General features: G+C 46.6%; 2 protein-coding genes across 9 annotated transcripts; one reads left to right on the top strand and one right to left on the bottom strand.

The window, feature by feature from the left end:
* Positions 1-306: 306 nt before the first annotated feature.
* On the top strand, positions 307-25,031 carry rars2 (arginyl-tRNA synthetase 2, mitochondrial). Of its 8 annotated transcripts, none has more exons than XR_011085972.1 (22): positions 307-524; positions 655-728; positions 820-922; positions 1,082-1,165; positions 1,270-1,370; positions 1,435-1,490; positions 1,563-1,646; positions 1,770-1,846; positions 2,247-2,405; positions 2,468-2,574; positions 2,644-2,736; positions 2,963-3,023; positions 3,370-3,446; positions 3,541-3,665; positions 3,763-3,830; positions 3,918-4,027; positions 4,212-4,307; positions 4,379-4,453; positions 4,536-4,599; positions 21,814-21,865; positions 22,700-23,402; positions 23,489-25,031. XR_011085972.1 is itself a non-coding variant. In XM_049757225.1 (21 exons), the coding sequence occupies exons 1-21, from the start codon at positions 489-491 to the stop codon at positions 22,674-22,676; spliced, it is 1,725 nt and encodes a 574-aa protein (XP_049613182.1). In that variant the 5' UTR covers positions 307-488; the 3' UTR covers positions 22,677-22,683. The 8 variants fall into 8 exon arrangements, 3 of the variants coding, with proteins under 3 accessions (XP_049613182.1, XP_049613181.1, XP_049613180.1); XR_011085973.1 differs by having other exon boundaries at positions 21,814-21,896; positions 22,746-23,402; XR_011085975.1 differs by having other exon boundaries at positions 309-524; positions 824-922.
* slc35a1 (solute carrier family 35 member A1) lies at positions 21,966-24,471 on the bottom strand. Its single transcript, XM_049757248.1, has 8 exons — positions 24,320-24,471; positions 24,001-24,181; positions 23,758-23,917; positions 23,507-23,659; positions 23,259-23,325; positions 23,017-23,193; positions 22,811-22,945; positions 21,966-22,467 (listed from the first exon to the last, which is right to left on the bottom strand). Exons 1-8 carry the CDS (start codon positions 24,327-24,329, stop codon positions 22,334-22,336), a joined length of 1,017 nt encoding a protein of 338 aa, XP_049613205.1. The 5' UTR covers positions 24,330-24,471; the 3' UTR covers positions 21,966-22,333.
* Positions 25,032-26,093: the final 1,062 nt, after the last annotated feature.

Below are 26,093 nucleotides of genomic sequence, written 5' to 3'. Positions count from 1 at the left end.
ATTTGACAAATAATGTGTAGAAATATTGAGAGTATCCATTTATAAATTATTTTTATTTTAAAACAGTCAATTCATTTAACAATCTGCACAATATTCATCAGAATGTACATCAGACATTTAAAATTAATGTATATCCAATTATTTCCGAAACACAAAAAAAAAGGGTTTTGAAATGCCAATCTGCAATATTGTTTTTCATCGAACATTTTAAAACAATACAGAATAAAGGGTCTACAAATAGCAACGTGATCATCGAACAACGCGCATGCGCACTTTGACGTCACCGAAACACGGCCTCTGATTTGACGAGATACCGGAAAACATTTAATTAACAGGAAGCGTTTGTTTTTTAACCATGTGAAAGGCACCATGAGCCTATTAGTGTAGTTTTATTTTCTAATCATGTGAAGGCACAATGTGCATATTCGTGTAATTATCATCATGTATGCTTTTTAATTTTAGAACTGTAGAGTTAACAACCTAGGAATATGGCTTCTTTTTTCGGACGAGCAATAGCAGCGAAGGTAATGAGAACAGGTGACACTGTTTGGAATCATAACATTTCTTTAGGGGGAAGTTAAATGTAGTTGAATTTTATTGCTCTCCATAAAAAAATATATATGTTGTATATACTTGTTTTTACTTTTTGTACAGCTGGGTAGGACACTGCAGCAATCTGATGACCTCTTCATACCAGCTCTTTCGGCTGTCCCAGTCTTTAAGAAACAGTTAAGCCTTTTCTATTTGCCCTTCACACTCTTTTCTTACACGTAACCTTTTAACACATTTTCTAAACCTTTGTGTAACTTTTCTTTTTAGGCAGACTGCTGATTTGAGGCTATCAATTAGCATTTTAAGAACGAATGGGGTTTTACCAGCTAGTGGGGACATCCAGATGCAAACAGAACACCTGGCTAATCAGGTAGGATTGATCAGCCACAGAACAAATAAGATATTTAGTATCATATTTTCCCTCTAATAATGAATAATAATAATATGTGTGCCTTTTCTAGATCCAAGTCAAAAACATGCAATCTGCCTTTTTTCTCCTAAATCCTTAATTCTCCAATATCATTTTCAGTTAAAGCGGGACAGCTTGGTGGAGGATATAGCGATAGGAAATGCTGTCATCAACTTCACAATTAACCGTAAACTTCTTGCTCAGGTTTGTATTATTATTATTATTATTATTATTATTATTATTATTATTATTATTTACCAGTATTATTGACTATGGCTCGTGTTCCTAACCTGTCACCTCTGTTCTAGAAAATACTGGAACCGTTAGGAACGGGGCACCACGGCAAAATTGAGCTTCACAATGAACTTTTTAATTCTCTTAAGAAGGGAACGACATTAGTAGAGTACAGGTATGTTTTCCAATATAATGTCTCATAGTTTCTCAGCAAACAGTGATACATATATGTGTTGTAGCTCTCCAAACATTGCCAAAAAGTTCCACGCAGGACACTTGCGATCTACAATTATAGGTGAATTATTGTAATATAAGCACAATAATGAAAATGAAACTCAGATGAGGGTAGCTCAGACTCTTTGTGCAGGGAACTTCATTGCCAACTTGAAGGAGTCTCTTGGGAACAAAGTTATTCGAATGAACTACCTTGGAGACTGGGGAATGCAGTTTGGTGAGTGATTATGATGGAAAAGAAATATGAAGTGCTGAACACACATTTTTGCTGGTTTAATCAAATCCTGCACTGTTGTGGAAATTTGCCGTACTTGTTCTCCTCAACCTTTTTTTTTTCCAGGTTTGCTGGGAGCTGGATTCAGCCAGTTTGGCAGCAAGGAGCAATTAAAAGAAAATCCTTTACAGCATTTATTTGAGGTGAAAATTCATATTCAGTAAACAGTAAATGTTTTTGTTTCTTTTGTTTTTATAGTATAATCAGGGTTCCCTTGAAACCTTAAAAATCTCAAGACATTGAATTCATAAATAAGAACCAACCCTAAAAACAATGCCCTAGTTGATTTTAAATACAAAATTGTTAAAAAATGCTAACACATGACAAATATGATATTATTATAATTACTGGTTGTCTTACTAGATGAAGCTTTGGCACCACCTTGTGGCATCTTGGTGCCAAACAACTGCAGCATTTTTCCCCAACAGCTTGACTGAACTTTGCATGTCAGGTTTAAGCTAATTTTAACCCATTTTACTTTTCAAACACCCTAACAGCACAAATATTTCTTTTCAAGGATCACATATATTGTATGTTTTGCAGGTATATGTAAAGGTCAACAAAGAAGCAGAGCACAACGAGGAAACCATGCTGGCGGCCAGGGACTTCTATCGACAGCTGGAGCAGAATGAGAGTCGGGCCGTGTCACTATGGCAACAGTTCAGGGACATCACTGTGAGCGAGTATCAACATGTATACAAGGTACAACACGGTGCCATCTCTGTTGTGTAGCCGTCATATTGATGATGTTTTTGGACTGTCAGCGGTTAGGGGTCCACTTTGATGTCTACTCGGGGGAGTCCTTTCACCAGGAGAGAGTCCAGGAGGTGGTACGGCAGTTGCAGAATAGAGGCCTGTTAAAGACCACAGAGTATGTGCTAGGTGGACTAATCACTAATATGCATTTCTTTCAGCCAATTGATGAGTAAAAGTTTTGCAGGAAGGGGACCGGCATAGTGGATCTCTCAGTCGGAGACCTGAGCAACGTGTGTACTGTCCTTCGCAGCGATGGCACAAGCCTCTACATCACCAGGTTGCTGCCGTCCGTAACAAATTCAGATGGAGAAAGTTCAACCCAGTGAAACTTATAATTTGCCACATAGCATAAAATGTGACACTTGGTCCTTGAAAGCAGTCGACAGCTCATGGATGAAATTGTGATTTCATCAGTGGAACGTTGTGAATTTCAATACCTCTCGCTTTTGGTTATTACATGGCCATTGGAGGAGGCCACTGATTTTTTTGTTTTTTTGTTTCAGGGACATTGCAGCAGCCATTGACCGGGAAGAAAAGTACCATTTTGATGAGATGATTTATGTGGTAAGGACATTTTTATGTTTATTTTTTTAACTAATTACAGGTTAACTCAGGCCAGATTATTTTATAATAGTATATATCACATCTCAATTATCTTTGTTGTAAAGTTAAAACAAGTTCTTCCTGCAATTTGATCTGGTTTGACTTGATGTCATTCTCTTTTGTAGACACCCATAAATAAAATGTAGTTTGTCCACTGGCTTTTCTGTTATCTCACTGATGCCTGTCCAACACAAATCTAGCTGTCTAGATTAGTTATGCAAACATGGCAGCCAGTACATGTTTTGTTAAAGGGCGTCAAGCGCAAGTGCCAGTCAGCATGCTAACGTTGACTTTGTCATTTTTCAAGACAGATAAAAGTCAAACACACCACTTTCAGCAGTTGTTCCAGATCTTGCAAGCGATGGGACATTCCTGGGCTGACAGGTAGATGGACACACACTCACACACAAAAGAAGCTACTCTGTTATCTTAGCATTTAGAACTTCCTCAACAAGTCTAACGTGAAGCGTTTGCTCAGGTGTCATCACGTGCCCTTCGGCCTGGTGAAGGGCATGAAGACCCGGACCGGAGAGGTGGTCTTCTTAGAGGACATTCTGGATGAGGCTCGTGCAAGAATGTTGAACAACATGAGCCATTCAAAAAGTACAACTGATTCATATCTGCTACGTAGCATCTTTTGGTTGCATCTTGTCAAATCTTGTGTCAAGGTTTCCTTATGACATCCTCATTCATCTTGCAGTGACAAAGGAAATGGACGATCCAGAAGACACCGCGCAGAAAGTGGGAATTAGTGCGTTAATAGTCCAGGTGAACGACGACGTGTCGAGCCTTTACTGTGGTGGGTCTGCTTATTTTCAAAATGGAGATAAAAATAACCCCATAAATGTGTTTTAGGATTTCAAAGGTCCACTGCAGGGTGACTACAAGTTTGACTGGGACAAGATGCTGCAAGCTCAGGGAGACACGGGCGTTTTCCTCCAGTACACGCATGCACGCCTCTGCAGGTGCGTTAACAGACGTTGAGATGATTGTCGCTAATCAAAACAGCAGCACCTATTGAGGCATGTCAGGTCTCTCAAGTGGAATGTGGAAATAGATCTCCAGAGCTTTGTGAATCTTTTGAATTGTCTCAAGCAGTTGAGTGGACTGAGGTATACGTAAATACTTCTCCTGTACCTCTTGATGCAGTTTAATACGGATGAATGATGACATCGACGCCGCGACATTCGACGCATCGCTTCTAAGCGAGCCGTCGGGCGTCTCCGTTCTTCAGCATCTCCTCCGGTAAGTTCAACAACTTGCCATGCGTATTTCGAGTTTCCTCATCACAACACAGCCCTTGTGTCTTCCCACAGCTATGATGAGGTGTTGTACCAGTCGGCGCAGGATCTGCAACCCAAACACTTACTCAACTTCCTGTTGAAGCTGTGGTAAGGCCCAACGAGGATGTTATGGTGTGAGATGTTTGGAGACTGGTGGATTCTCAAACGAGGAGTATTTGCTCTCTTGCAGCCACCTGACCGCCTCGGCACACAGAGACCTGCCAGTCAAAGGGAGCCCGCAGCAGGTCGCTCAGGTAAAAAAAAAAAAAGGTTAATTCTATCTGCCTGGTTGTGCAAAATCATCGGAAAATCTATCCATCCATATTTTTCTTCAACACTTTAGATCAGGGGTGTCAAACTCTTTTTTGTTCGCGGGCCGCGTTATAGTCATAGCTACTCTGAAGCCCCTGAGCCTGGCTTTAAAGCCTACTTTGAAACCCTAGCTCCAGTATGAAACCCGACTCTGAAGCCCCTGAGTCTGGCTTTAAAGCCATCTTTGAAACCCTAACTCTAGTATGAAACCCGACACTGAAACCCCTGAGCCTGGCTTTAAAGCCTACTTTAAAATCCTAACTCCAGTATGAAAGCCGACTCTGAAGCCCCTGAGCCTGGCTTTAAAGCCTACTTTGAAACCCTAACTCTAGTATGAAACCCGACTCTGAAGCCCCTGAGCCTGGCTTTAAAGCCTCCTTTGAAACCCTAACTCCAGTATGAAACCTGACTCTGAAGCCCCTGAGCCTGGCTTTAAAGCCTACTTTGCAACCCTAACTCCAGTATGAAACCCGACTCTGAAGCCCCTGAGCCTGGCTTTAAAGCCTACTTTGCAACCCTAACTCCAGTATGAAACCCGACTCTGAAGCCCCTGAGCCTGGGTTTAAAGCCTACTTTGCAACTCTAACTCCAGTATGAAACCCAACTCTGAAGCCCCTGAGTCTGGCTTTGAACCCTACTTTGCAACTCTAACTACAGTATGAAACCCGACTCTGAAGCCCTTGAGCCTGGCTTTAAAGCCTACTTTGAAACCCTAACTCCAGTATGAAACCCGACTCTGAAGCCCCTGAGCCTGGCTTTAAAGCCTACTTTGCAACCCTAACTCCAGTATGAAACCCGACTCTGAAGCCCCTGAGTCTGGCTTTGAACCCTACTTTGCAACCCTAACTCCAGGATGAAACCCGACTCTGAAGCCCCTGAGCCTGGCTTTAAAGCCTACTTTGCAACCCTAACTCCAGTATGAAACCCGACACTGAAGCCCCTGAGCCTGGCTTTAAAGCCTACTTTGCAACCCTAACTCCAGTATGAAACCCGACTCTGAAGCCCCTGAGCCTGGCTTTAAAGCCTACTTTGCAACCCTAACTCCAGTATGAAACCCGACTCTGAAGCCCCAGAGCCTGGCTTTAAAGCCTACTTTGACACCCTAACTCCAGTATGAAACCCGACTCTGAAGCCCCTGAGTCTGGCTTTGAACCCTACTTTGCTACCCTAACTCCAGGATGAAACCTGACTCTGAAGCCCTTGAGCCTGGCTTTGAACCCTACTTTGCAACCCTAACTCCGGTATGAAACCCGACTCTGAAGCCCCTGAGCCTGGCTTTAAAGCCTACTTTGCAACCCTAACTCCAGTATGAAACCCGACTCTGAAGCCCTTGAGCCTGGCTTTAAAGCCTAGTTTGAAACCCTAACTCCAGTATGAATGCCTACTCTGAAGCCCCTGAGCCTGGCTTTAAAGCCATCTTTGAAACCCTAACTCTAGTATGAAACCCGACACTGAAGCCCCTGAGCCTGGCTTTAAAGCCTACTTTGCAACCCTAACTCCAGTATGAAACCCGACTCTGAAGCCCCTGAGCCTGGCTTTAAAGCCTACTTTGCAACCCTAACTCCAGTATGAAACCCGACTCTGAAGCCCCTGAGCCCTGCTTTAAAGCCATCTTTGAAACCCTAACTCTAGTATGAAACCCGACTCTGAAGCCCTTGAGCCTGGCTTTAAAGCCTAGTTTGAAACCCTAACTCCAGTATGAATGGCTACTCTGAAGCCCCTGAGCCTGGCTTTAAAGCCATCTTTGAAACCCTAACTCTAGTATGAAACCCGACACTGAAGCCCCTGAGCCTGGCTTTAAAGCCTACTTTGCAACCCTAACTCCAGTATGAAAGCCGACTCTGAAGCCCCTGAGCCTGGCTTTAAAGCCATCTTTGAAACCCTAACTCTAGTATGAAACCCGACTCTGAAGCCCTTGAGCCTGGCTTTAAAGCCTACTTTGAAACCCTAACTCCAGTATGAAACCCGACTCTGAAGCCCCTGAGCCTGGCTTTAAAGCTTACTTTGCAACCCTAACTCCAGGATGAAACCAGACTCTGAAACCCCTGAGCCTGGCTTTAAAGCCTACTTTGAAACCCTAGCTCCAGTATGAAACCCGACTCTGAAACCCCTGAGCCTGGCTTTAAAGCCTACTTTGCAACCCTAACTCCAGTATGAAACCCGACTCTGAAGCCCCTGAGCCTGGCTTTAAAGCCATCTTTGAAACCCTAACTCTAGTATGAAACCCGACTCTGAAGCCCTTGAGCCTGGCTTTAAAGCCTACTTTGAAACCCTAACTCCAGTATGAAACCCGACTCTGAAGCCCCTGAGCCTGGCTTTAAAGCTTACTTTGCAACCCTAACTCCAGGATGAAACCCGACTCTGAAGCCCCTGAGCCTGGCTTTAAAGCCTACTTTGAAACCCTAGCTCCAGTATGAAACCCGACTCTGAAGCCCCTGAGCCTGGCTTTAAAGCCCACTTTGCAACACTAACTCCAGGATGAAACCCGACTCTGAAGCCCCTGAGCCTGGCTTTAAAGCCTACTTTGCAACCCTAACTCCAGGATGAAACCTGACTCTGAAGCCCCTGAGTCTGGCTTCAAACCCTACTTTGCAACCCTAACTCCAGTATGAAACCCGACTCTGAAGCCCTTGAGCCTGGCTTTAAAGCCTACTGTGAAACCCTAACTCCAGTATGAATGCCGACTCTGAAGCCCCTTAGCCTGGCTTTAAAGCCTACTTTGAAACCCTAGCTCCAGTATGAAACCCGACTCTGAAGCCCCTGAGCCTGGCTTTAAAGCCATCTTTGAAACCCTAACTCCAGTATGAAACCCGACTCTGAAGCCCCTGAGCCTGGCTTTAAAGCCTACTTAGAAACCCTAACTCCAGTATGAAACCCGACTCTGAAGCCCCTGAGCCTGGCTTTAAAGCCTACTTTGCAACACTAACTCCAGGATGAAACCCGACTCTGAAGCCCCTGAGCCTGGCTTTAAAGCCTACTTTGCAACCCTAACTCCAGGATGAAACCCGACTCTGAAGCCCCTGAGCCTGGCTTTAAAGCCTACTTTGCAACCCTAACTCCAGGATGAAACCCTACTCTGAAGCCCCTGAGCCTGGCTTTAAAGCCTACTTTGAAACCCTAACTCCAGTATGAATGCCGACTCTGAAGCCCCTGAGTCTGGCTTTAAACCCTACTCTGAAGCCCCTGAGTCTGGCTTTAAACCCTACTTTGCAACCCTAACTCCAGTATGAAACCCGACTCTGAAGCCCTTGAGCCTGGCTTTAAAGCCTACTTTGAAACCCTAACTCCAGTATGAATGACTACTCTGAAGCCCCTGAGCCTGGCTTTAAAGCCTACTTTGAAACCCTAACTCCAGTATGAAACCCGACACTGAAGCCCCTGAGCCAGGCTTTAAAGCCTACTTTGAAACCCTAACTCCAGTATGAATGCCGACTCTGAAGTCGCTGAGTCTGGCTTTAAACCCTACTTTGCAACCCTAACTCCAGCATGAAACCCAACTCTGAAGCCCTTGAGCCTGGCTTTAAAGCCTACTTAGAAACCCTAACTCCAGTATGAATGCCTACTCTGAAGCCCCTGAGCCTGGTTTTAAAGCCTACTTTGAAACCCTAACTCCAGTATGAATGCCGACTCTGAAGCCCCTGAGTCTGGCTTTAAAGCCTACTTTGCAACCCTAACTCCAGTATGAATGCCGACTCTGAAGCCCCTGAGTCTGGCTTTAAACCCTACTTTGCAACCCTAACTCCAGTATGAAACCCGACTCTGAAGCCCTTGAGCCTGGCTTTAAAGCCTACTTTGAAACCCTAATTTCAGTATGAAATCCGACTCTGAAGCCCCTGAGCCTGGCTTTAAAGCCTACTTAGAAACCCTAACTCCAGTATGAAACCCGACTCTGAAGCCCCAGAGCCTGGCTTTAAAGCCTACTTTGACACCCCAACTCCAGGATGAAACCTGACTCTGAAGCCCCTGAGTCTGGCTTTAAAGCCTACTTTGAAACCCTAGCTCCAGTATGAAAACCGACTCTGAAGCCCCTGAGTCTGGCTTTAAACCCTACTTTGCAACCCTAACTCCAGTATGAAACCTGACTCTGAAGCCCTTGAGCCTGGCTTTAAAGCCTACTTTGAAACCCTAACTCCAGTATGAAACCCGACTCTGAAGCCCCTGAGCCTGGCTTTAACGCCTACTTTGAAACCCTATCTCCAGTATGAATTCCGACTCTGAAGCCCCTGAGCCTGGCTTTAAAGCCTACTTTGAAACCCTGACTCCAGTATGAAACCCGACTCTGAAGCCCTTGAGCCTGGCTTTAAAGCCTACTTTGCAACCCTAACTCCAGTATGAATGCCTACTCTGAAGCCCCTGAGCCTGGCTTTAAAGCCATCTTTGACACCCTAACTCCAGTATGAAACCCGACTCTGAACCCCCTGAGCCTGGCTTTAAAGCCTACTTTGAAACCCTAACTCCAATATGAAACCCGACTCCGAAGCCCCTGAGCCTGGCTTTAAAGCCTACTTTGCAACCCCAACTCCAGTATGAAACCCGACTCTGAAGCCCCTGAGCCTGGCTTTAAAGCCTACTTTGCAACCCTAACTCCAGTATGAAACCCGACTCTGAAGCCCCTGAACCTGGCTTTAAAGCCTACTTTGCAACCCTAACTTCAGTATGAAACCCGACTCTGAAGCCCCTGAGCCTGGCTTTAAAGCCTACTTTGCAACCCTACCTCCAGGATGAAACCCGACTCTGAAGCCCCTGAGCCTGGCTTTAAAGTCTACTTTGAAACCCTAGCTCCAGGATGAAACCCGACTCTGAAGCCCCTGAGTCTGGCTTTAAAGCCTACTTTGCAACCCTAACTCCAGTATGAAACCCGACTCTGAAGCCCCTGAGCCTGGCTTTAAAGCCTACTTTGCAACCCTAACTCCAGGATGAAACCCGACTCTGAAGCCCCTGAGTCTGTCTTTAAAGCCTACTTTGCAACCCTAACTCCAGTATGAAACCCGACTCTGAAGCCCCTGAGCCTGACTTTAAAGCCTACTTTGCAACCCTAACTCCAGTATGAAACCCGACTCTGAAGCCCCTGAATCTGGCTTTAAAGCCTACTTTGCAACCCTAACTCCAGGATGAAACCCGACTCTGAAGCCCCCGAGTCTGGCTTTAAACCCTACTTTGCAACCCTAACTCCAGTATGAAATCCGACTCTGAAGCCCCTGAGCCTGACTTTAAAGCCTACTTTGAAACCCTAACTCCAATATGAAACCCGACTCTGAAGCCCCTGAGCCTGGCTTTAAAGCCTACTCTGCAACCCTAACTCCAGTATGAAACCCGACTCTGAAGCCCCTGAGCCTGGCTTTAAAGCCATCTTTGAAACCCTAACTCTAGTATTAAACCCGACTCTGAAGCCCTTGAGCCTGGCTTTAAAGCCTACTTTGAAACCCTAACTCCAGTATGAAACCCGACTCTGAAGCCCCTGAGCCTGGCTTTAAAGCTTACTTTGCAACCCTAACTCCAGGATGAAACCCGACTCTGAAGCCCCTGAGCCTGGCTTTAAAGCCTACTTTGAAACCCTAGCTCCAGTATGAAACCCGACTCTGAAGCCCCTGAGTCTGGCTTTAAAGCCATCTTTGAAACCCTAACTCTAGTATGAAACCCGACACTGAAGCCCCTGAGCCTGGCTTTAAAGCCTACTTTAAAATCCTAACTCCAGTATGAAAGCCGACTCTGAAGCCCCTGAGCCTGGCTTTAAAGCCTACTTTGAAACCCTAACTCTAGTATGAAACCCGACTCTGAAGCCCCTGAGCCTGGCTTTAAAGCCTCCTTTGAAACCATAACTCCAGTATGAAACCTGACTCTGAAGCCCCTGAGCCTGGCTTTAAAGCCTACTTTGCAACCCTAACTCCAGTATGAAACCCGACTCTGAAGCCCCTGAGCCTGGCTTTAAAGCCTACTTTGCAACCCTAACTCCAGTATGAAACCCGACTCTGAAGCCCCTGAGCCTGGGTTTAAAGCCTACTTTGCAACTCTAACTCCAGTATGAAACCCAACTCTGAAGCCCCTGAGTCTGGCTTTGAACCCTACTTTGCAACTCTAACTACAGTATGAAACCCGACTCTGAAGCCCTTGAGCCTGGCTTTAAAGCCTACTTTGAAACCCTAACTCCAGTATGAAACCCGACTCTGAAGCCCCTGAGCCTGGCTTTAAAGCCTACTTTGCAACCCTAACTCCAGTATGAAACCCGACTCTGAAGCCCCTGAGTCTGGCTTTGAACCCTACTTTGCAACCCTAACTCCAGGATGAAACCCGACTCTGAAGCCCCTGAGCCTGGCTTTAAAGCCTACTTTGCAACCCTAACTCCAGTATGAAACCCGACACTGAAGCCCCTGAGCCTGGCTTTAAAGCCTACTTTGCAACCCTAACTCCAGTATGAAACCCGACTCTGAAGCCCCTGAGCCTGGCTTTAAAGCCTACTTTGCAACCCTAACTCCAGTATGAAACCCGACTCTGAAGCCCCTGAGCCTGGCTTTAAAGCCTACTTTGAAACCCTAACTCCAGTATGAAACCCGACTCTGAAGCCCCTGAGTCTGGCTTTGAACCCTACTTTGCTACCCTAACTCCAGGATGAAACCTGACTCTGAAGCCCTTGAGCCTGGCTTTGAACCCTACTTTGCAACCCTAACTCCGGTATGAAACCCGACTCTGAAGCCCCTGAGCCTGGCTTTAAAGCCTACTTTGCAACCCTAACTCCAGTATGAAACCCGACTCTGAAGCCCTTGAGCCTGGCTTTAAAGCCTAGTTTGAAACCCTAACTCCAGTATGAATGCCTACTCTGAAGCCCCTGAGCCTGGCTTTAAAGCCATCTTTGAAACCCTAACTCTAGTATGAAACCCGACACTGAAGCCCCTGAGCCTGGCTTTAAAGCCTACTTTGCAACCCTAACTCCAGTATGAAACCCGACTCTGAAGCCCCTGAGCCTGGCTTTAAAGCCTACTTTGCAACCCTAACTCCAGTATGAAACCCGACTCTGAAGCCCCTGAGCCCTGCTTTAAAGCCATCTTTGAAACCCTAACTCTAGTATGAAACCCGACTCTGAAGCCCTTGAGCCTGGCTTTAAAGCCTAGTTTGAAACCCTAACTCCAGTATGAATGGCTACTCTGAAGCCCCTGAGCCTGGCTTTAAAGCCATCTTTGAAACCCTAACTCTAGTATGAAACCCGACACTGAAGCCCCTGAGCCTGGCTTTAAAGCCTACTTTGCAACCCTAACTCCAGTATGAAAGCCGACTCTGAAGCCCCTGAGCCTGGCTTTAAAGCCATCTTTGAAACCCTAACTCTAGTATGAAACCCGACTCTGAAGCCCTTGAGCCTGGCTTTAAAGCCTACTTTGAAACCCTAACTCCAGTATGAAACCCGACTCTGAAGCCCCTGAGCCTGGCTTTAAAGCTTACTTTGCAACCCTAACTCCAGGATGAAACCAGACTCTGAAACCCCTGAGCCTGGCTTTAAAGCCTACTTTGAAACCCTAGCTCCAGTATGAAACCCGACTCTGAAACCCCTGAGCCTGGCTTTAAAGCCTACTTTGCAACCCTAACTCCAGTATGAAACCCGACTCTGAAGCCCCTGAGCCTGGCTTTAAAGCCATCTTTGAAACCCTAACTCTAGTATGAAACCCGACTCTGAAGCCCTTGAGCCTGGCTTTAAAGCCTACTTTGAAACCCTAACTCCAGTATGAAACCCGACTCTGAAGCCCCTGAGCCTGGCTTTAAAGCTTACTTTGCAACCCTAACTCCAGGATGAAACCCGACTCTGAAGCCCCTGAGCCTGGCTTTAAAGCCTACTTTGAAACCCTAGCTCCAGTATGAAACCCGACTCTGAAGCCCCTGAGCCTGGCTTTAAAGCCCACTTTGCAACACTAACTCCAGGATGAAACCCGACTCTGAAGCCCCTGAGCCTGGCTTTAAAGCCTACTTTGCAACCCTAACTCCAGGATGAAACCTGACTCTGAAGCCCCTGAGTCTGGCTTCAAACCCTACTTTGCAACCCTAACTCCAGTATGAAACCCGACTCTGAAGCCCTTGAGCCTGGCTTTAAAGCCTACTGTGAAACCCTAACTCCAGTATGAATGCCGACTCTGAAGCCCCTTAGCCTGGCTTTAAAGCCTACTTTGAAACCCTAGCTCCAGTATGAAACCCGACTCTGAAGCCCCTGAGCCTGGCTTTAAAGCCATCTTTGAAACCCTAACTCCAGTATGAAACCCGACTCTGAAGCCCCTGAGCCTGGCTTTAAAGCCTACTTAGAAACCCTAACTCCAGTATGAAACCCGACTCTGAAGCCCCTGAGCCTGGCTTTAAAGCCTACTTTGCAACACTAACTCCAGGATGAAACCCGACTCTGAAGCCCCTGAGCCTGGCTTTAAAGCCTACTTTGCAACCCTAACTCCAGGATGAAACCCGACTCTGAAGCCCCTGAGCCTGGCTTTAAAGCCTACTTTGCAACCCTAACTCCAGGATGAAACCCTACTCTGAAGCCCCTGAGTCTGGCTTTAAACCCTACTTTGCAACCCTAACTCCAGTATGAAACCCGACTCTGAAGCCCTTGAGCCTGGCTTTAAAGCCTACTTTGAAACCCTAACTCCAGTATGAATGACTACTCTGAAGCCCCTGAGCCTGGCTTTAAAGCCTACTTTGAAACCCTAACTCCAGTATGAAACCCGACACTGAAGCCCCTGAGCCTGGCTTTAAAGCCTACTTTGAAACCCTAACTCCAGTATGAATGCCGACTCTGAAGTCCCTGAGTCTGGCTTTAAACCCTACTTTGCAACCCTAACTCCAGCATGAAACCCAACTCTGAAGCCCTTGAGCCTGGCTTTAAAGCCTACTTAGAAACCCTAACTCCAGTATGAATGCCTACTCTGAAGCCCCTGAGCCTGGTTTTAAAGCCTACTTTGAAACCCTAACTCCAGTATGAATGCCGACTCTGAAGCCCCTGAGTCTGGCTTTAAAGCCTACTTTGCAACCCTAACTCCAGTATGAATGCCGACTCTGAAGCCCCTGAGTCTGGCTTTAAACCCTACTTTGCAACCCTAACTCCAGTATGAAACCCGACTCTGAAGCCCTTGAGCCTGGCTTTAAAGCCTACTTTGAAACCCTAATTTCAGTATGAAATCCGACTCTGAAGCCCCTGAGCCTGGCTTTAAAGCCTACTTAGAAACCCTAACTCCAGTATGAAACCCGACTCTGAAGCCCCAGAGCCTGGCTTTAAAGCCTACTTTGACACCCCAACTCCAGGATGAAACCTGACTCTGAAGCCCCTGAGTCTGGCTTTAAAGCCTACTTTGAAACCCTAGCTCCAGTATGAAAACCGACTCTGAAGCCCCTGAGTCTGGCTTTAAACCCTACTTTGCAACCCTAACTCCAGTATGAAACCTGACTCTGAAGCCCTTGAGCCTGGCTTTAAAGCCTACTTTGAAACCCTAACTCCAGTATGAAACCCGACTCTGAAGCCCCTGAGCCTGGCTTTAACGCCTACTTTGAAACCCTATCTCCAGTATGAATTCCGACTCTGAAGCCCCTGAGCCTGGCTTTAAAGCCTACTTTGAAACCCTGACTCCAGTATGAAACCCGACTCTGAAGCCCTTGAGCCTGGCTTTAAAGCCTACTTTGCAACCCTAACTCCAGTATGAATGCCTACTCTGAAGCCCCTGAGCCTGGCTTTAAAGCCATCTTTGACACCCTAACTCCAGTATGAAACCCGACTCTGAACCCCCTGAGCCTGGCTTTAAAGCCTACTTTGAAACCCTAACTCCAATATGAAACCCGACTCCGAAGCCCCTGAGCCTGGCTTTAAAGCCTACTTTGCAACCCCAACTCCAGTATGAAACCCGACTCTGAAGCCCCTGAGCCTGGCTTTAAAGCCTACTTTGCAACCCTAACTCCAGTATGAAACCCGACTCTGAAGCCCCTGAACCTGGCTTTAAAGCCTACTTTGCAACCCTAACTTCAGTATGAAACCCGACTCTGAAGCCCCTGAGCCTGGCTTTAAAGCCTACTTTGCAACCCTACCTCCAGGATGAAACCCGACTCTGAAGCCCCTGAGCCTGGCTTTAAAGTCTACTTTGAAACCCTAGCTCCAGGATGAAACCCGACTCTGAAGCCCCTGAGTCTGGCTTTAAAGCCTACTTTGCAACCCTAACTCCAGTATGAAACCCGACTCTGAAGCCCCTGAGCCTGGCTTTAAAGCCTACTTTGCAACCCTAACTCCAGGATGAAACCCGACTCTGAAGCCCCTGAGTCTGTCTTTAAAGCCTACTTTGCAACCCTAACTCCAGTATGAAACCCGACTCTGAAGCCCCTGAGCCTGACTTTAAAGCCTACTTTGCAACCCTAACTCCAGTATGAAACCCGACTCTGAAGCCCCTGAATCTGGCTTTAAAGCCTACTTTGCAACCCTAACTCCAGGATGAAACCCGACTCTGAAGCCCCCGAGTCTGGCTTTAAACCCTACTTTGCAACCCTAACTCCAGTATGAAATCCGACTCTGAAGCCCCTGAGCCTGACTTTAAAGCCTACTTTGAAACCCTAACTCCAATATGAAACCCGACTCTGAAGCCCCTGAGCCTGGCTTTAAAGCCTACTCTGCAACCCTAACTCCAGTATGAAACCCGACTCTGAAGCCCCTGAGCCTGGCTTTAAAGCCATCTTTGAAACCCTAACTCTAGTATTAAACCCGACTCTGAAGCCCTTGAGCCTGGCTTTAAAGCCTACTTTGAAACCCTAACTCCAGTATGAAACCCGACTCTGAAGCCCCTGAGCCTGGCTTTAAAGCTTACTTTGCAACCCTAACTCCAGGATGAAACCCGACTCTGAAGCCCCTGAGCCTGGCTTTAAAGCCTACTTTGAAACCCTAGCTCCAGTATGAAACCCGACTCTGAAGCCCCTGAGCCTGGCTTTAAAGCCCACTTTGCAACACTAACTCCAGGATGAAACCCGACTCTGAAGCCCCTGAGTCTTGCTTTAAAGCCTACTTTGAACCCCTAACTCCAGTATGAATGCCTACTCTGAAGCCCCTGAGCCTGGCTTTTAAGCCTATTTTGAAACCCTAACTCCAGTATGAAACCCGACTCTGAAGCCCCTGAGTCTGGCTTTAAAGCCTACTTTGCAACACTAACTCCAGGATGAAACCCGACTCTGAAGCCCCTGAGCCTGGCTTTAAAGCCTACTTTGCAACCCTAACTCCAGGATGAAACCCGACTCTGAAGCCCCTGAGTCTGGCTTCAAACCCTACTTTGCAACCCTAACTCCAGTATGAAACCCTACGCTGAAGCCCTTGAGCCTGGCTTTAAAGCCTACTGTGAAACCCTAACTCCAGTATGAATGCCGACTCTGAAGCCCCTTAGCCTGGCTTTAAAGCCTACTTTGAAACCCTAGCTCCAGTATGAAACCCGACTCTGAAGCCCCTGAGCCTGGCTTTAAAGCCATCTTTGAAACCCTAACTCCAGTATGAAACCCGACTCTGAAGCCCCTGAGCCTGGCTTTAAAGCCTACTTAGAAACCCTAACTCCAGTATGAAACCCGACTCTGAAGCCCCTGAGCCTGGCTTTAAAGCCTACTTTGCAACACTAACTCCAGGATGAAACCCGACTCTGAAGCCCCTGAGCCTGGCTTTAAAGCCTACTTTGCAACCCTAACTCCAGGATGAAACCCGACTCTGAAGCCCCTGAGTCTGGCTTCAATCCCTACTTTGCAACCCTAACTCCAGTATGAAACCCGACTCTGAAGCCCCTGAACCTGGCTTTAAAGCCTACTTTGCAACCCTAACTTCAGTATGAAACCCGACTCTGAAGCCCCTGAGCCTGGCTTTAAAGCCTACTTTGCAACCCTACCTCCAGTATGAAACCCGACTCTGAAGCCCCTGAGCCTGGCTTTAAAGTCTACTTTGAAACCCTAGCTCCAGGATGAAACCCGACTCTGAAGCCCCTGAGTCTGGCTTTAAAGCCTACTTTGCAACCCTAACTCCAGTATGAAACCCGACTCTGAAGCCCCCGAGTCTGGCTTTAAACCCTACTTTGCAACCCTAACTCCAGTATGAAATCCGACTCTGAAGCCCCTGAGCCTGACTTTAAAGCCTACTTTGAAACCCTAACTCCAATATGAAACCCGACTCTGAAGCCCCTGAGCCTGGCTTTAAAGCCTACTTTGAAACCCTAACTCCAGTATGAAACCCGACTCTGAAGCCCCTGAGTCTGGCTTTAAACCCTACTTTGCAACCCTGACTCCAGTATGAAACCCGACTCTGAAGCCCTTGAGCCTGGCTTTAAAGCCTACTTTGCAACCCTAACTCCAGTATGAATGCCTACTCTGAAGCCCCTGAGCCTGGCTTTAAAGCCTACTTTGCAACACTAACTCCAGGATGAAACCCGACTCTGAAGCCCCTGAGCCTGGCTTTAAAGCCTACTTTGCAACCCTAACTCCAGGATGAAACCCGACTCTGAAGCCCCTGAGTCTGGCTTCAAACCCTACTTTGCAACCCTAACTCCAGTATGAATGCCGACTCTGAAGCCCCTTAGCCTGGCTTTAAAGCCTACTTTGAAACCCTAGCTCCAGTATGAAACCCGACTCTGAAGCCCCTGAGCCTGGCTTTAAAGCCATCTTTGAAACCCTAACTCCAGTATGAAACCCGACTCTGAAGCCCCTGAGCCTGGCTTTAAAGCCTACTTAGAAACCCTAACTCCAGTATGAAACCCGACTCTGAAGCCCCTGAGCCTGGCTTTAAAGCCTACTTTGCAACACTAACTCCAGGATGAAACCCGACTCTGAAGCCCCTGAGCCTGGCTTTAAAGCCTACTTTGCAACCCTAACTCCAGGATGAAACCCGACTCTGAAGCCCCTGAGTCTGGCTTCAATCCCTACTTTGCAACCCTAACTCCAGTATGAAACCCGACTCTGAAGCCCCTGAGCCTGGCTTTAAAGCCTACTTTGCAACCCTAACTCCAGGATGAAACCCTACTCTGAAGCCCCTGAGTCTGGCTTTAAAGCCTACTTTGAAACCCTAATTTCAGTATGAAATCCGACTCTGAAGCCCCTGAGCCTGGCTTTAAAGCCTACTTAGAAACCCTAACTCCAGTATGAATGACTACTCTGAAGCCCCTGAGCCTGGCTTTAAAGCCTACTTTGAAACCCTAACTCCAGTATGAAACCCGACACTGAAGCCCCTGAGCCTGGCTTTAAAGCCTACTTTGAAACCCTAACTCCAGTATGAATGCCGACTCTGAAGCCCCTGAGTCTGGCTTTAAACCCTACTTTGCAACCCTAACTCCAGCATGAAACCCGACTCTGAAGCCCTTGAGCCTGGCTTTAAAGCCTACTTAGAAACCCTAACTCCAGTATGAATGCCTACTCTGAAGCCCCTGAGCCTGGTTTTAAAGCCTACTTTGAAACCCTAACTCCAGTATGAATGCCGACTCTGAAGCCCCTGAGTCTGGCTTTAAAGCCTACTTTGCAACCCTAACTCCAGTATGAATGCCGACTCTGAAGCCCCTGAGTCTGGCTTTAAAGCCTACTTTGAAACCCTAGCTCCAGTATGAAAACCGACTCTGAAGCCCCTGAGTCTGGCTTTAAACCCTACTTTGCAACCCTAACTCCAGTATGAAATCCGACTCTGAAGCCCTTGAGCCTGGCTTTAAAGCCTACTTTGAAACCCTAACTCCAGTATGAAACCCGACTCTGAAGCCCCTGAGCCTGGCTTTAACGCCTACTTTGAAACCCTATCTTCAGTATGAATTCCGACTCTGAAGCCCCTGAGTCTGGCTTTAAACCCTACTTTGCAACCCTAACTCCAGTATGAAACCCGACTCTGAAGCCCTTGAGCCTGGCTTTAAAGCCTACTTTGAAACCCTAACTCCAGTATGAAGGCCTACTCTGAAGCCCCTGAGCCTGGTTTTAAAGCCTACTTTGAAACCCTAACTCCAGTATGAATGCCGACTCTGAAGCCCCTGAGTCTGGCTTTAAAGCCTACTTTGCAACCCTAACTCCAGTATGAATGCCGACTCTGAAGCCCCTGAGTCTGGCTTTAAACCCTACTTTGCAACCCTAACTCCAGCATGAAACCCGACTCTGAAGCCCTTGAGCCTGGCTTTAAAGCCTACTTAGAAACCCTAACTCCAATATGAAACCCGACTCCGAAGCCCCTGAGCCTGGCTTTAAAGCCTACTTTGCAACCCCAACTCCAGTATGAAACCCGACTCTGAAGCCCCTGAGCCTGGCTTTAAAGCCTACTTTGCAACCCTAACTCCAGTATGAAACCCGACTCTGAAGCCCCTGAGTCTGGCTTTAAACCCTACTTTGCAACCCTAACTCCAGTATGAAACCCGACTCTGAAGCCCTTGAGCCTGGCTTTAAAGCCTACTTTGAAACCCTGATTTCAGTATGAAATCCGACTCTGAAGCCCCTGAGCCTGGCTTTAAAGCCTACTTAGAAACCCTAACTCCAGTATGAAACCCGACTCTGAAGCCCCAGAGCCTGGCTTTAAAGCCTACTTTGACACCCCAACTCCAGGATGAAACCTGACTCTGAAGCCCCTGAGTCTGGCTTTAAAGCCTACTTTGAAACCCTAACTCCAGCATGAAACCCGACTCTGAAGCCCTTGAGCCTGGCTTTAAAGCCTACTTAGAAACCCTAACTCCAGTATGAATGCCTACTCTGAAGCCCCTGAGCCTGGTTTTAAAGCCTACTTTGAAACCCTAACTCCAGTATGAATGCCGACTCTGAAGCCCCTGAGTCTGGCTTTAAAGCCTACTTTGCAACCCTAACTCCAGTATGAATGCCGACTCTGAAGCCCCTGAGTCTGGCTTTAAACCCTACTTTGCAACCCTAACTCCAGTATGAAACCCGACTCTGAAGCCCTTGAGCCTGGCTTTAAAGCCTACTTTGAAACCCTAATTTCAGTATGAAATCCGACTCTGAAGCCCCTGAGCCTGGCTTTAAAGCCTACTTAGAAACCCTAACTCCAGTATGAAACCCGACTCTGAAGCCCCAGAGCCTGGCTTTAAAGCCTACTTTGACACCCCAACTCCAGGATGAAACCTGACTCTGAAGCCCCTGAGTCTGGCTTTAAAGCCTACTTTGAAACCCTAGCTCCAGTATGAAAACCGACTCTGAAGCCCCTGAGTCTGGCTTTAAACCCTACTTTGCAACCCTAACTCCAGTATGAAACCTGACTCTGAAGCCCCTGAGCCTGGCTTTAAAGCCTACTTTGCAACCCTAACTCCAGTATGAAACCCGAATCTGAAGCCCCTGAGCCTGACTTTAAAGCCTACTTTGCAACCCTAACTCCAGTATGAAACCCGACTCTGAAGCTCCTGAGCCTGGCTTCAAAGCCTACTTTGACACCCTAACTCCAGTATGAAACCCGACTCTGAAGCCCCTGAGTCTGGCTTTGAACCCTACTTTGCAACCCTAACTCCAGGATGAAACCCGACTCTGAAGCCCTTGAGCCTGGCTTTAAAGCCATCTTTGAAACCCTAACTCTAGTATGAAACCCGACTCTGAAGCCCCTGAGCCTGGCTTTAAAGCCTACTTTGAAACCCTAACTTCAATATGAAACCCGACTCTGAAGCCCCTGAGCTTGGCTTTAAAGCCTACTTTGCAACCCTAACTCCAGGATGAAACCCGACTCTGAAGCCCCTGAGTCTGGCTTTAAACCCTACTTTGCAACCCTAACTCCAGTATGAAACCCGACTCTGAAGTCCTTGAGCCTGGCTTTAAAGCCTACTTTGCAACCCTAACTCCAGTATGAATGCCTACTCTGAAGCCCCTGAGCCTGGCTTTAAAGCCATCTTTGACAGCCTAATTCCAGTATGAAACCCGACTCTGAACCCCCTGAGCCTGGCTTTAAAGCCTACTTTGAAACCCTAACTCCAGTATGAAACCCGACACAAAAGCCCCTGAGCCTGGCTTTAAAGCCTACTTTGAAACCCTAACTCCAGTATGAATGCCGACTCTGAAGCCCCTGAGTCTGGCTTTAAAGCCTACTTTGCAACCCTAACTCCAGTATGAAACCCAACTCTGAAGCCCTTGAGCCTGGCTTTAAAGCCTACTTAGAAACCCTAACTCCAGTATGAATGCCTACTCTGAAGCCCCTGAGCCTGGCTTTAAAGCCTACTTTGAAACCCTAACTCTAGTATGAAACCCGACTCTGAAGCCCCTGAGCCTGGCTTTAAAGCCTACTTTGAAACCCTAACTTCAATATGAAACCCGACTCTGAAGCCCCTGAGCTTGGCTTTAAAGCCTACTTTGCAACCCTAACTCCAGGATGAAACCCGACTCTGAAGCCCCTGAGTCTGGCTTTAAACCCTACTTTGCAACCCTAACTCCAGTATGAAACCCGACTCTGAAGTCCTTGAGCCTGGCTTTAAAGCCTACTTTGCAACCCTAACTCCAGTATGAATGCCTACTCTGAAGCCCCTGAGCCTGGCTTTAAAGCCATCTTTGACAGCCTAATTCCAGTATGAAACCCGACTCTGAACCCCCTGAGCCTGGCTTTAAAGCCTACTTTGAAACCCTAACTCCAGTATGAAACCCGACACAAAAGCCCCTGAGCCTGGCTTTAAAGCCTACTTTGAAACCCTAACTCCAGTATGAATGCCGACTCTGAAGCCCCTGAGTCTGGCTTTAAAGCCTACTTAGCAACCCTAACTCCAGTATGAAACCCAACTCTGAAGCCCTTGAGCCTGGCTTTAAAGCCTACTTAGAAACCCTAACTCCAGTATGAATGCCTACTCTGAAGCCCCTGAGCCTGGCTTTAAAGCCTACTTTGAAACCCTAACTCCAGTATGAAACACGACACTGAAGCCCCTGAGCCTGGCTTTAAAGCCTACTTTGAAACCCTAGCTCCAGTATGAAACCCGACTCTGGAGCCCCTGAGCCTAGCTTTAAACCCTACTTTGAAACCCTAACTCTAGTATAAAACCCTACCTGGAGCCCCTGAGCTGAGCTTTAAACCCTACTTTGAAACCCTAACTCTAGATGATTGCAAAAAGTAACATTGCTTGCATTTTGATGTTTCCTACCTTATTAAAACAATAAAGATTCTAAATGAATAAATAAAAATAATAATTCACAACTTAGTCATATTTACAAAGTACAAAGTAATGTGTGTCTTTTTGGAATGCTCACAGGCAAGGAAGAGACTATTCAGCGGGACCTGCTCAGTACTTGCCAACGGGATGAGTATCCTTGGCATCATCCCAGTGGATAAAATGTAAACATTGAACTTAATCGCACACTCCAATTTGGCATTCAACTGACACAAAATAGAAAACACAGGCGATGACACCTCCGATGTTCTCTTGTCATTTCAAGTATGAAAACAATTCTGTACATTCATAATCAAGTGGTACACAAGTTGGGGAGGAAAAAAAAAACATCAAAATCAATGACAGGTGCAGTTTTTGGTCCTCATGTTTTTCTAACAGTGCGACCTCTGACATTTTAACAAATAAGCTATGTACACAAGTTTTCAGTCTTTGACCCCGCCCCCAAAAAAATCACTTTGCATTGCTTCATTTACCCTTTGCACAGACGGAATCCACATAATGGGATTCTTATAGAATGATTAAAACAAATATAGTTTATTGGCTGGGGTGGTGGCAGGATTTCTCCTCCTCAGTCCATGTGAAAGAGGGACCCGATAGTGAGTCACACAGTAACCAGATTCTGTTTGGACTCTGCGTTGGCCTGTTCCTGTCTGAGTGTGGACGTGTCCTGCTTTGGAAGGCCGTACAGATAGATGGACAGGCACACCAGGGTGGCGCCCAACTTGAATGTGGTTGCTGTCAGAGAAGCCAAAACATCAGGAAGTTAATTTAAACAGCCTGTACATATTGACAATTATCCAAAAAAATACCTTAATTATTTCCTAATAGTCAGACTTAGGGCTTTTATTTTTATTGCATAATTTTGGTGAGTGGTTCTAATGTTCCTATATCTGTAGTGTATTTGCTTTTTGAATTCAACAGCTGAAATAAATGAACTTTTGTAACCCTGAATGAAGCAATACTTCAGGGTGCAAGCCTAAAAGTTCATCTCTGACCCAGTACGTGACTTGTAGATGTGACTTGTGGCTTAACAAGAAAACATACTGAAGAGCAACAATAAGAAGGAGGATTATCTTACTTATCTGCAATCCAAACAAGAAGACGGACGCCAAGGTGGAAAGGACGATGGCGGCCGCCGCCGAGAAGCCCTTCATGATATTGTCGGTGTACTTGACCACGACGGACGTGTACAGGCCTCCCACGCTGGCCAGGACTGACAGAGAGATGAAGTCAAGCACAGCCAAGAAAGGTGGCCCACAAAGTCTCTTCCATTATTATACTCACAAACGACAAAGCACACCCAGGGCGTGTATCCAAAGAAGAAGCCTTTTTCTAGGACCTTCTCGCCGTCCGTCACCACCACGCCCATGAAGGTAATGGCGATACCCGACACGTACATCTGGATGTTCCTCACCCACAGCGACGTGTCCGAGCTCTTCAGCACCTTCTCAAAGTACACACCTGAAGCACAGTTAGATGGAGTTAGAACAGAGCTGAAGAAAGTCATGTGGATGGTCGGTGGCTACCTGCGAAGCCGGAGCACACCACAGCGATAATGATGGCAATGAAGCCAACGAGACGGTTTTGCTCAATCTGGACACAAGAAGATGACAAATCAGAATCACTAGTATCGACTTAATGGGGGAAAAAAATCTGAAAAGACATCTGTGGTAAGTTTAAAAGTTTGCTGGTGAAAGTTTAGATCATAACATTGAACAACTATATAATATAAAAAAAAATAATACTGATTGAACAGATGGAGTTGGAGACATACTTGGACTTTGGTGGCATCTCCAGGTTTCCATTGCACGAGGATAACCCCCACTAACAAGAAAAAGATGGCCACACACTGCCTCTTGCTGAGGGTCCGGTTCAGCATCAAGAACATGCACAGGGCCGTGCACGGGATCTTCAGCTGATAAGTCACCTGCACACAGAAACATGGCAAATGATCAGGTTATGGACTTCTTGACTGACTGATTGTTGCAATTCATGTGATCTTTTCTTCAAGCAGGTTCTTCCTACCTGATAAATTGCAGCATCAAGGTTGCTCAATGCCAGGAATGCCATGTTGTTCTGGACCGCGTACACCACAGATGGTACACTCAGCTTCAGCAACCCTTTCGGGCTGCACAGGACGTACTCCTTGATGACACCCAGCAGCTTTCTTGGGCTTCTGGTTTCTCTGAGAAGTCAATTGAATGGGTGCAGGGGAAAATTCCAATCACTCTCTTCCAGGATGTAGACCGGTCCTTCGAGATCACCTACCTTGCCAACATCCCAATGCTCAGAACTAGTTTGCTAACTTCGGTGAGACACACGGCGGTGGTGGAAAAGTACAAAACCTCGGAGGGGAAAGTCCTCGTGTAGCGGAGAGTGACCGTGTATGCGGCCGCCACCAGAGTCATCACAGTCAGGCAGTACAGCTTGAAAACCAGGCTCACATTCTCTGAGAAGCGGACGGAAGTGTTTTTAACTCGTTATTGCGATCACTGACTAAAAGTAACATGTCTGTAATTTCCATTATTGTGATCGGGTCGCGATAGTTAGCTTTCACCGGTTAGCTGTGCGTGTGGGTGAAACTCACCGCCGCCCATTGTTGTTGTGATGTGTCCGTCCGCGTTGGAAGGTTAAATCATCTTTTTTTGTCGTGAAAAAGTTGCAAGTCGGTGGGAAAACATACGCTTGGAAGCGTTTCCGATACAATCACATATATATTTTGGGCTGCACTTCAAAACGGGAGTGGAACGGCCCACCATGACGATGGTGTCGTCACCGGAAGTAGTGTTGGCTCGTGAGTGAACGATTCGTTCAAAAGAACAAATCTTTTCATTTCATATGACTTCAACCAGTAGGTGTCGGTAATACTCATTGTAGCTGGTGCCACCTCGCTGTAAAACAAAACGAAGAAGAAAATGACGTCACTTCCAGTTCACGAACGAGTCGTGGATTGCAGTTCCAGTTCATCGCGAGAACGGACCAGTGAGGGAACGAGTCCTCGCGTGAGCTACGTTCCCGTGGATCAACGGATCACCATTTATTTTGTGCTCGTTTTCTCCAAGCTAACGACTAACTTTATTGCATGAAAGGATACGCCGTTATGCAACAGCGTTTGTTGATTATTTTTTTCTTTGGGTCATCTTTATTTTATAACATTTACAGTAATTTTTTAAATAACGTGTATGCATATGCACGCCTAATTATTGTTATCCAATATATCTACTGCAATTTCACATTAGATTGCTGGTTTGAAATTTACTTTTATTTTTATTATTTTAATAAACATTTATGTTATAACTTGTCCGGTCTTTTATTCCTTGTTTTTATTTTTTGGGCATGAAACATAAAATTCTACCTAATGGAGTGTCCAAGTGATGTCACAAATCAACCAGCCAATCAGAAAGTGGGGGTGAGGGCGGGTGTGGCACTTAAACCATGGGTGTCGACCTCCAGTCCTCGAGGGGCCGCGTTCCAATATGTTTTCCAAGTGACCCTCGTTAAGTGCAGGTGCGTGAAAACTTTTAGCCACTTTCACGTTCAAAAGGAGCTAAAAGTTTTCACGCACCTGCACTTAACGAGGTAATCACACGGACACTCCATTAGGTACACCGCCATTTTCAAGTGTACCTAATAACAGGCCGCTTTATTAGGGAAATATGGTCAAAGGTCACTGGTGTCAAGCTCTAGTCCTCGGGGCCGCGTTCCAATATTTTTCCAAGTGACCCTCGTTAAGTGCAGGTGCGTGAAAACTTTTAGCCACTTTCAGGTTAAAAAGGAGCTAAAAGTTTTCACGCACCTGCACTTAACGAGGTAATCACACGGACACTCCATTAGGTACACCGCCATTTTCAAGTGTACCTAATAACAGGCCGCTTTATTAGGGAAATATGGTCAAAGGTCACTGGTGTCAAGCTCTAGTCCTCGGGGCCACGTTCCAACATGTTTTCCTAGTGACCCTCGTTAAGTGCAGGTGCGTGAAAACTTTTAGCCACTTTCAGGTTAAAAAGGAGCTAAAAGTTTTCACGCACCTGCACTTAACGAGGTAATTACACGGACACTCCATTAGGTACACCGCCATTTTCAAGTGTACCTAATAACAGGCCGCTTTATTAGGGAAATATGGTCAAAGGTCACTGGTGTCAAGCTCTAGTCCTCGGGGCCGCGTTCCAACATGTTTTCCAAGTGACCCTCGTTAAGTGCAGGTGCGTGAAAACTTTTAGCCACTTTCACGTCCAAAAGGAGCTAAAACTTTTCACGCAGGTGCACTTAACGAGTCCGAGTGACGTCACAGATCAAACAGCCAATCAGAAAGTGGGGGTGAGGGCGGGTGTGGCACTTTTCACTTTCAGTTAAGCTTTGGC

Source organism: Syngnathus scovelli, chromosome 20 (genome assembly GCF_024217435.2).
Source record: "Syngnathus scovelli strain Florida chromosome 20, RoL_Ssco_1.2, whole genome shotgun sequence".
NCBI lineage: Eukaryota > Metazoa > Chordata > Actinopteri > Syngnathiformes > Syngnathidae > Syngnathus > Syngnathus scovelli.
The sequence above is the reverse complement of the archived record's forward strand: the minus strand, read 5'-3'. Positions and strand labels throughout refer to the sequence as shown.